General features: G+C 44.8%; 1 protein-coding gene across 5 annotated transcripts; it reads right to left on the bottom strand.

The window, feature by feature from the left end:
* Positions 1-765: 765 nt before the first annotated feature.
* On the bottom strand, positions 766-9,351 carry ZBTB18 (zinc finger and BTB domain containing 18). Of its 5 annotated transcripts, none has more exons than XM_070768099.1 (3): positions 9,202-9,332; positions 6,810-6,893; positions 766-4,457 (listed from the first exon to the last, which is right to left on the bottom strand). In XM_070768099.1, exons 2-3 carry the CDS (start codon positions 6,820-6,822, stop codon positions 2,875-2,877), a joined length of 1,596 nt encoding a protein of 531 aa, XP_070624200.1. In that variant the 5' UTR covers positions 6,823-6,893; positions 9,202-9,332; the 3' UTR covers positions 766-2,874. The 5 variants fall into 5 exon arrangements, with proteins under 5 accessions (XP_070624200.1, XP_070624201.1, XP_070624199.1 ...); XM_070768102.1 differs by lacking the exon at positions 9,202-9,332 and having other exon boundaries at positions 3,482-3,657; positions 3,770-4,457; positions 6,810-8,948; XM_070768100.1 differs by lacking the exon at positions 6,810-6,893 and having other exon boundaries at positions 9,202-9,351.
* Positions 9,352-9,595: the final 244 nt, after the last annotated feature.

Below are 9,595 nucleotides of genomic sequence, written 5' to 3' on the forward strand. Positions count from 1 at the left end.
TCCTGGAAGAGTATGGACAATTATAGATTCCAGAATTTGTAAAAACTCTCAGGTTGGTGCCAGCCTTGCTCACACTTAAAGACAACTGGACCCTCAGCATGTATGAGTTAGTGTTCTGTCAATTCTTTAGGTCAGCCAGCAAATGTTTCTCACCCTGACAAGACCCATCAGGCAAATAAGAAGTTGGGACGATCACAAAAATTAGGGAACAGTTTTTTAAATGGTTGCATGTACTTAATCACATTTTAAAGTTAAAACTTAAGAATTAAAACCTGAGAACTTTTGACTTCTCCCAGCAACAAAGAGGATGTATACAGCTATTCTTGAACAATCAAATGCCTGCTAATTCAATTGCCTAAAATTCCAGTCATTAGCCAAGCAGTTTTCCAAATTAAGACATCCGGTCTCCTACAATTTTCCACTTAAGCCAGAACACAGAAAAATAGATTTGACCAATCAACTTAAGATTACCCATGAAAATGTGACTTATGGTATATGGATTAGTAGTTGTACAGTGTATTATGAAAAATCTATGCTGCCATCTTCACGTTCCTGATTCAGGTTGTAGAAAATGGGTCACATTTTTTTAAATGTGCATTTAGTATTTTCTTAAATGACTAGAAGCAAAATGTTTGAACACTTCTGAGTGATTTAAAGTAATCTAATAATTCATAAACTCTGAATACTAAAAATAAAAGATGCCATGTATGATACATATTTAGGATCTATATAGTACATAATCACAATTTTGAAAACACACAAAAATTCTCAGTTCATATAATTTATTGCAGTTAGCACACAGTTTAAAAATTCACCAACACACCAATAGTACAAAACTAAACAGCATTATAAGTTATTCCCCCCTCAGGAAAATAAAACATACTATGATTGTCAAAGCTAGATGTCAGTCTAAGTTTTAGAACAAAGGAAGAATGTGAAACTAATAAAAGGAAAAAGCAATCACTCACAATGACCACAAAAAGAAATCCAAAAGAAAGTCCGTTTTCTCACAGACATTGATTGTCTTCTCTAAATTAATAAAAATTATCTTAACATAAACTGTACTTTAAAAAAACTAGAAACTCTTCAAGTAACTAAAGATAATGCTCCAAGGCCATTTTCACAGCTTTTTTTGTTTGTTTGTTTGCTTTAAATGCCATTACAGCCAAATTAACACACATTTGACCAAATATTTCCAAAACAGTCCAGCAACACACAATGGAGTTTTCCATTCAGTATCTTAAGCACAAAAATAGGCTATGTTTACAGTAGTTAAGGCGATCAAATTTTAAACAAAAGCAATTTAAAAAAAAAAAAAAAGGGAAAAACAGCAAACGTTTTCCATGCTACTCCCATAGACCTTATTTGTAAGTGCAAGACAGGAAAACAAACACTGTGCAAAATGCTTCTGCCCTGTGTGCTGGTCATTAAAACCACACGTTGGGCTGCAGCCTCTGCTGCCGCGATACACATAGTCTACTAACCCCCTTCCCCGTGTCAATCAAGGCAGTCCAGTCCATTCAGCCTGGGGCTTTTTCAGTCCATAGAATCTTTTCATGAGTTGGGGGTGTGGGGGGGACGGGGTAAGGGATGGAGGGAGGAAGGGAGGGGAAAGGAAGGAGAGAAAAAGAAAAGGGGAAGAAAAAAAGAGAATGACCTATTGTCAATTTGTGCAGTAGTTACTCTAAAACGCTCAACTGGGTAAATGTGTACGTCTAAACTTGGAGCTGGCCTGGGTTTGTGCAATTAGAAGTTTTGTTATAAATGCACACTGCACATGCAGATCTTTAAGCCATTTGTAAACATTTATATTTTCCTTGTTATGTAGCGAAGTTATCAATTTGCAGCTTAAGTTTTTATTCAGCTTAACAGTTTCAACTTAAAGACAGTGGGAAAGTCAATTTAAATTATATAAAATAAAAATAAAAACAGTGCATTAACGTTCTTCATAACACCAGGGTTTTTTTTTTTTTTTCCAAATGGTGCTATTTCTCTAAGGAAATTAAATAATTTTAAACTCACTCATTAAAGTTATACAATGCAAACAAAGACAAAAAATATATTGAAACTCATGCATTTCTGTAGCGTTAATATTTACTTTTCAAGACTCAACTAAGAGCATCAACACAACCTGTCAAGTCCTTTGACACCCCCCCCCAGCCCATGTAATCAATTACAGTATACAATAACAGTAATTCACATTTTTCAACACACAGTTCAACACTGCTGAAGCTGCAATATCCTTTTTCATCCCAAGCAAACCTTCACAAAGACAGCGTCCCAGTGATCCCAGTGTACTTTCAGAATTTCTCTCATTGGGAACCGTCAGAAAACCAGAAGTTGCCACAGAAAGTTTTAAGTCAACTGCTTGTTTAAAAATAGATAATCCAGCATTTCAGAAATTTTCCATTTGGGTCTAAAAGCATTCAGGTTTCCAACAGCCAGAAAAGATTCATGCAATTTGAGACATATAAAGAGGCTAATAAAACTGGAGGGAATTTCTACTTTAAAAAAAAGAAAAAGTGGGAAAAAGGAGAGAGCTCAAAAGACACCGCAGTGCTGACAAAACAGACCCTATGAAAGCATTTTGTGATAGGACGATTTGTTTCAAAGGTTCTTATTGGCTTACTTCCCCTACCCCCTGGAAAGAAAGGAAGAAAAAAACACCTCTCTATTCTCCGACTTGCTCTAAAGTTTCTTTAATCAGGATGCTAAATTAGTGAGATTCTCATGCTATTCTAAAGTGCAAAAACAAGTTAATATCCCAACCTTTCAGTTCCAGGAAACGAGACTGCTTTTAGACCGTACCACAACTATATAGAGATCTATTTATATATAGGTATATATATATTATTTATATATATATATATAAAATTATTTCCAGAGTTCTTGAGAGCTATCTTCTAAGGTCCAGTCTCTGACCGCGGGCAGGCTCAGCGCCTCGCTTTTGACCGACAAGGAGTTCACCAACTCACAGTGGAACTTGCGGATGTGCCGGTACAGGTCCCCGGACTGCGTGAACCTGCGCTCGCACCACTTGCAGGCGTGCGGCTTCTCGCGCGTGTGCACCACGGCGTGGCGGCTCAGGTTGTGCGAGTACTGGAAGCTCTTGCCGCACTGCGTGCACGTGTAGGGCTTCTCGCCCGAGTGAGTCCTCTCGTGGCGCTTCAGGGTGTACATGCAGGAGAACGTCTTCCCGCACAGCGAGCAGGTGGGCACGTTGACGTCGGCGGCCGGCTTGCTGCGCAGGCCGTCCTGCTCGCGGAAGTGCGTGCTCAGGTGGATCTGCAGGATGTGCGGGCTGGGGAAGACCTTGTTGCACAGGGGGCACATGAAGATCTGGCCGGCCGGGCTCAGGATGTTGGAGACGTAGGGCAGCAGGCTGCTCTCCATGCCGCCCTCCACCTGGACCCGCTCGCTCTCGGGGGTCATCATCTCGTCGTCGCTGGCTTTGTCCTCCCGCTCCAGCTCCCTCAGGACCGAGTCCTCCCTCAGAGGAGCCAGATGGGCCGGCTCATACTGTACCCTGTTATTAGTGCTCACACTCTCTTTCACAGTGCTATGTTCCATGTCATAGTCATTAGTGCCAACATCACTCTCATCACAGGAAGCCTCTTTCTCCACCTTCACCTGCACCAGGTTGCTTCTCAGCACGTCCTGTGAAGAGAAATAAGAGCTGTTCAGATTTTCAACTCCTGAAAGGCTGGACTTGACAGACAGGTCCAGCACACAGTCAACATCTGCCGAATCCCTCACGGAGGTGACAGACCTCTGGGACAAAGACTCTGTTGAGCTGCAGGGGCTGGCTACTGTTTTTCCAGCTGCTGTGGCGTGTGGCTCTGCCTCTCCGCCAGCCTGGGGGATGCCTGCTGAGTCCGAGGGCAATCGCATCCACATGTTCCCAGGCTCGGCCGCCAAGTCCCTTTTGCTGGGCAAGATGTTCAGTTTTTCATCTTCCCCTTCATCTTCATCACTGGGCAAATCGCCTGCCATGTGGCTGCTGCCATCCGAGAGGCTCTCGACTTTGTCCGAACAACTTGAAGCATCTTCTTCCTTTTTGGTGCTGTCTGCCTCCGTGGTGGCTTTCTCTTTCAGCTTCTTTTTGCAGACTTTGACAATGTCATACATGTGGAGATAACTGGCAGCTGCTAGCACGTCTTCAATGGGCAAGTCTTTGAACTGGAGTTTCCCTTCATACATGAATTCAAGCAGGAGAGCGAAGGCTGGGGCTGTAACAATGTCGCTGTTCAGATGAACAATGTCTCTTTTGTCCAGCTGGTCCTTGTAAAAGAGGTGGAAATACATGCTGCATGAAGCCAGTACAGCTCGGTGCGCTCGGAACTGGGCATCTCCCACCAGAACAGTGCAGTCACAAAGAAAACCCTGATGTCTCTGCTCGCTCAGACACTGCAGCAAATGTCTACTATGGTCTGGAAACTCCATACTGTCTTCATAACCTGGGAAGAGAGAAATTTCTCATGAGAGTCTGGTTAGGAACAACTTTTCAATGCTCTAGTCCCCACTTAAAAAAAAAAAAATCAGCTTGGGCCTCGGAGGTACATGTCCCTGAATTTTAATCAGGCTTATGACCCAAGCACTACCAAATCACACACTCACACACACAAAACCAAGTGTGAGAAGAAAAATGTACGCTTTCGAAACTTTTTACTCCAGCCAAACAGTCTCTGATGTGTCTTGAACTTTTAGTCAAGTTTTAAAAGTCTTCATTTCAATACAGTCTCTTACTGAGAGTAAGAATTTAGGTCTCTTTCAGAAGAAATTTAACTAACTCTAATCATCAAATTATGTCCTACAAAACCTACAAAATAGCTTTATTTTCAAAGGGAACAACTCAAATAATGAACAAAGAAAAGTCGCAAACACATTCTGGAAGATTCAGAAAACTTGTTCAACCATCCTTTTGTATTACTTTTGATACCTGACTGCACTTAGAAAGCGCGATTTAAACACACACATTTGGCTGAATCAAGGGAAAAAAAAAAATCAAACCGCATAATTAGTCCAGAAATCAGCAAACAACTTACTTTTAAAGTCAGAGTGTTAAAACAACAAAAGCCCTGTGTATAAAAACAGATGTTAATGCCTTAAGATTTGCAGGTATAGCACACATGTACGAGATCAGAAGGAACTACATGAACAGATGGAAAAGATCATCCTTACTATGAACAAATCCAAATTTTTTTTTATGAATTGAGAAAAGAAATGGTTGTATTTCTTTGTAAAATCTGTACACTTAGAATATTAAAAACCAGAAGGGCTTTATTTAACTCTGAAAATTCTCATCTAAACTTTGATCTGTTGCATAGCAAAATGAGTTCTATATTAAAATTAATACAAACTTTTAAATAAAGGCGTATTACATTTAAATGAAACTCAAAAGCTGTACAGGTTCGACATACCAAAAAAAGCCTTGCTAGTAAAAGAGAAACTATTTTTTTTTTTTTTACTCTGCCATACCTCAGTCAACCGAAAATACTTTGTTTCAACATAACTTGATATATTCTGTTTTCCCAATAGCCTTTATTCTTTCAAATGTGCGTTGTTGCCCTTATTTTCTGGTGAAAAGGGTAAAATGGAGGAGGGGAGACGCAGATGTACAAAGGGTCAAAATTCAACTGCAAAATTCAACTCCTTAAAAATAAAGAAAGCCCGACTTCCCCTTTCCTATGACTAGAAGCAAGGTTCCACATCACCCAGCTCAAAAAATGCATTTGGGGAACGGATACATATTAATTTAATATTTAAAAATTACTTCCCTGCTGCTTCTACACTTTGCCCAAGATGAACTAAAACTTTCAGCCTAACCCAATACATTCTGCAAGATGCCACTGCTAGAATAAACCAAGATTTACAATACAATCACTTTAAGTGCCCCACAGCTAACATCAATCCTAATCCTTGAGAGGGCTAAAAATAAAGATTGGAGGGCAGCTCACAAGGTAGCCGTGATCAAATTAGGAGGCTGAGAGGACAGAGAGGGACGAAGAAGGAAGCTTATAAACATCTGATCCAGCTGACTGTGGCCATATGGCAGCTGCTGCCCAGATAAAGAGATTAAGAATAGAGGAGTGCGATTACAGCTGTCTGGCCAATTCAGGCAGCTCAAATCTACAAGTTCTAAATTAGTCGCTAACACAAAAACTCCTGCAAATAATTATCGTTATGCTGAAATAAAAGATCTCTTAAGTATATATTTGAGAGAGAAATGAGGAAACCAGTCAAACTATTCTCCTGGGGACAAAAGTTTTTTTTTTTTTCCTTTTCTTTTAAAAAAACCCTTCGGTTTCAAAAGCACTACAGCTGTATGTTTCAGTAAGTAGTGCTGCTGAATGTTTTGGAGAATAAAGTTTCACAGTGGAATTAATTACACAACAATCTAGCTTCTTAACTAGAATAATCTTCTCATATAAGTTTGAATGCTGGATTCCAAACAGTTTACTGTTTCTCCCCCCCACCACTCCAAAAGCAAAAGGAATCTAAATAGCAGTGAACAACAACAAAAAAGCATTTTAATCCGAAGTGATCTCAAAAAGAAGTATTTCAAAGCCTTTCTTAACATCTCAAAACTTGAAATATTCTGTAAAGTTCTTTACCGCTCAAACAAAAAGGGATAAAAATTAAAACTAAACAAGCCCAAGACTTTCAATGCCAATAAGATGTTCATTTTATCCTCAATTCCACATTTTACCCCTAAACTGGATTAGAAAAGTAATGTGATTTTTTTTTAAATTAAATAAACAAAACACCAAAACAGAAATATGCTCAATCTAATCTCTTGCTACTCCTACCTTTAGGACACATAAACCTGATTAAGTCTTTTCCTCTGAGTCTCGCTGGCTCCAGGTCTGTTACATCGGTGGAAAAAAAGCAGACTAAGAGAGACAGATGCAAAGTGGAGATGATGTTAGAGAGGAATGAGATACCTTCTCCACCACAGATCCGCACACACTAACTCCCTGTCTGTGTGTTAGAATAAAAGGCTGAGGGATGGCAGGCTGTCAGCTGCTCTGACATCATGTTCAGATGGAAATGCTACCTCCAGCTGTGCTCCTTTTAATGCCATATGCTACTCCTCTACACTCCTGCCACCAGCTTTTTCTTAGGAGAACTTTTCTCTTCTGTTAGTATAAACAAAATACTTCAAAGTCTCCCTTTTTTCCCCCCAAACTTTCTAACAGAAGAAATTGAAAAACTCAGCATATGGAGTTCTACTGTATTTATGGAATAGCAACACTTCTGTCTTAAGTTGGTGGACTGGCTTACATACTGACAGCACACTCTTGCCACGGTGCTATTCAGGAAATCCAGATTCACTTTTATTCAACTCCAACATTTAGTTTCAAAGGCAGCTTAGGGATATTTTTAAACCAACCCATTTGACATCTCCAGTCCCATTTCAACATTATTACGGCACTTTAATTTCTTTTTCTCTGCGGAGAGAATGGTATACATGTCTCAGGATGTTGGAAGACTATTCAGAACTATGACTTCAACCTGGTTCTCGTTATTTCACCCTTACATAACTACTTATCTAAAACTACCTTCTCAGTAAAATTTCTCACACTGCCAGTTAATGCAAATTTCAACTCTCAGTATCAACAAGCTGAAACTGCACTTTCTGAAATCCTGGAAAGTACTTCAATGAGACAAATTAATAAACTGACAACCTGCTACAGCCACCTGAAATGATTGCTGCATCTGGGTATCTGATCCGACTTTCACCTCAGAAAGAGCAGAACTTTGTCTTCCCCTTGATCTGTGTCCCATAACAATCTTTTTTTGGGTCACTCTGTAATGTTCATGATCACAAGAAAACCTTTCAGGGAGAAAGGGGAAAGGGGTGGGGGAACCTAGGTCTAGCAAGTTAGAACTTTTTAAGCTACATGTGCGGGTCTTTTCGAATGGCTGATGAAATTGTAAAGCAACCCGGGCTGGCCCGACCGGTGCCCTGAAAGGGGCTGCGACATCTGTGAATGTCAAATACGTCTGCACAGGCTCCTGTGGGGGTGAGGAACAGAAAAGGCTCTGGGGCCTGAGGCGCCAAGTGTCACAGTCCTAGTGATAACCACTCTGTTCTCATTAGAAAAACCATGGCCAAGAGTTAAAGAGTAACAAAGGCCAAGTTTCTCTCTACCGTGCTTCTTGCTTTCCCAAAGTCACAAACCCAACTTTCTCTAACTTCGCGATGAATGACATAATTATGAATGCTTATTTCAGGAGGCACTCTTTGGAGATAAAATTCCTCAGCCACACCACCTATTCTGCACAAATGCCCTCGCCTCATTCCCATATATCAGACATTAATCACCCCATTTACCCAGTGGGGTGGGGGTGGGGGGGCGAGTGACAGTTTAATGAGTCCCGAGCACCGCAATGGGCCAGCGACTCCCACTCCACAAATCAACCTCTTTGCGCCTCGCAGCCGCGGGTCCGTAGAGGGTTTTGTGAGGCCGGGTTTTGTTTTTCAAGGAGGTGGGGGCAGGGGTGCGGAGCGGGGAGGCGGCGGGGGTGGGGGTGGGAAGCAATGCAAATTTTTACGTAGTTGGCTGTGCATAAAACACTAGGGGAAAGAGGAAGGTTAAACCACAGGGAAGGAGGTGGAGGGCGTAGAGCCGGTGCAGCAGGAAAACACCTTAAACAACAGACGAGAAAACAGACCCGGGTCACGGCAACAACAAAAGAAAAGTCGTAAGAAGCCGGGGGAGGGTGGCTGCTACCGCTTCCCCGCCGCCACGGCGAGAGCCCCCGGCAACTGCCCCAGCCCGGGAGGGGCCTCCCCGCGGGCGCCGCCGCAGCTGCAAGGGTCCCCGGAGCCGCGGCCGTCCCGGCGCCGTGCAGCTGCACCGCTCCCAAGCCCCCGCCCCGCGCCCCCCGCCCCCGAGAGGCGCCGCCGCAGCTGCACCGGCCGGAGCGCGCCCCGCGCCGCAGCTGCACCGGCCGCACCCCGCCCGACCCGCAGCTGCGGCGGCCCGGCCCCGCACCCGGCCCCTGCTGCGGCGGTGACCCCCGCCACCCCTAGCTCCACCCGCACAAACTAACTCCACTCGCTGGGCCCGGTCGCCCGCCCCCCTGCTCGCATTGCCCCGCCGGCCGGGGCCGCACAGCCGGCGCCCCGCCCGCCAGGGCCCCGGGCGCGGAGGGGGCGCCGGGTCGGGGCCGGGGGCCGGCGCCGGGACTCACACGGAGCGGCCCTAAGTCACCGCGTCCCCGCCGCCGCCGTGTCCTCCGCCTCCCGGCCGCCGCTGCCGCCGCTGCCGGACTTGGTGGGCTTCCTCCTCCGCGGGCCCCCCCTCCCTCCCTCCCGGCCCCCCCGCCCCCCAATCCCGGCTCCGTCGCCCGCTCCCCCTGCCCCCTCCCTCCCTCCCGCCCACCCCCTCTGGCAGCCGGAGGAGCGCGGCGGAGCGAAGAGGCCCCACTCTCAACGGCTCCCCATGGCAGCAGCCCAGCGGCGGCCGCAGCCTGCCAGACACAGCGAGGGAGCGAGCGAGCGAGGAGCGAGCGCGGAGCCCGGGCCGGGGGGCGGGCGGGCGGGGGGGGGGGGGGCAAGGGGGAGGGGCGGGGGACGCACCACGCA

This window comes from Bos indicus, chromosome 16 (genome assembly GCF_029378745.1).
Source record: "Bos indicus isolate NIAB-ARS_2022 breed Sahiwal x Tharparkar chromosome 16, NIAB-ARS_B.indTharparkar_mat_pri_1.0, whole genome shotgun sequence".
Lineage (NCBI taxonomy): Eukaryota > Metazoa > Chordata > Mammalia > Artiodactyla > Bovidae > Bos > Bos indicus.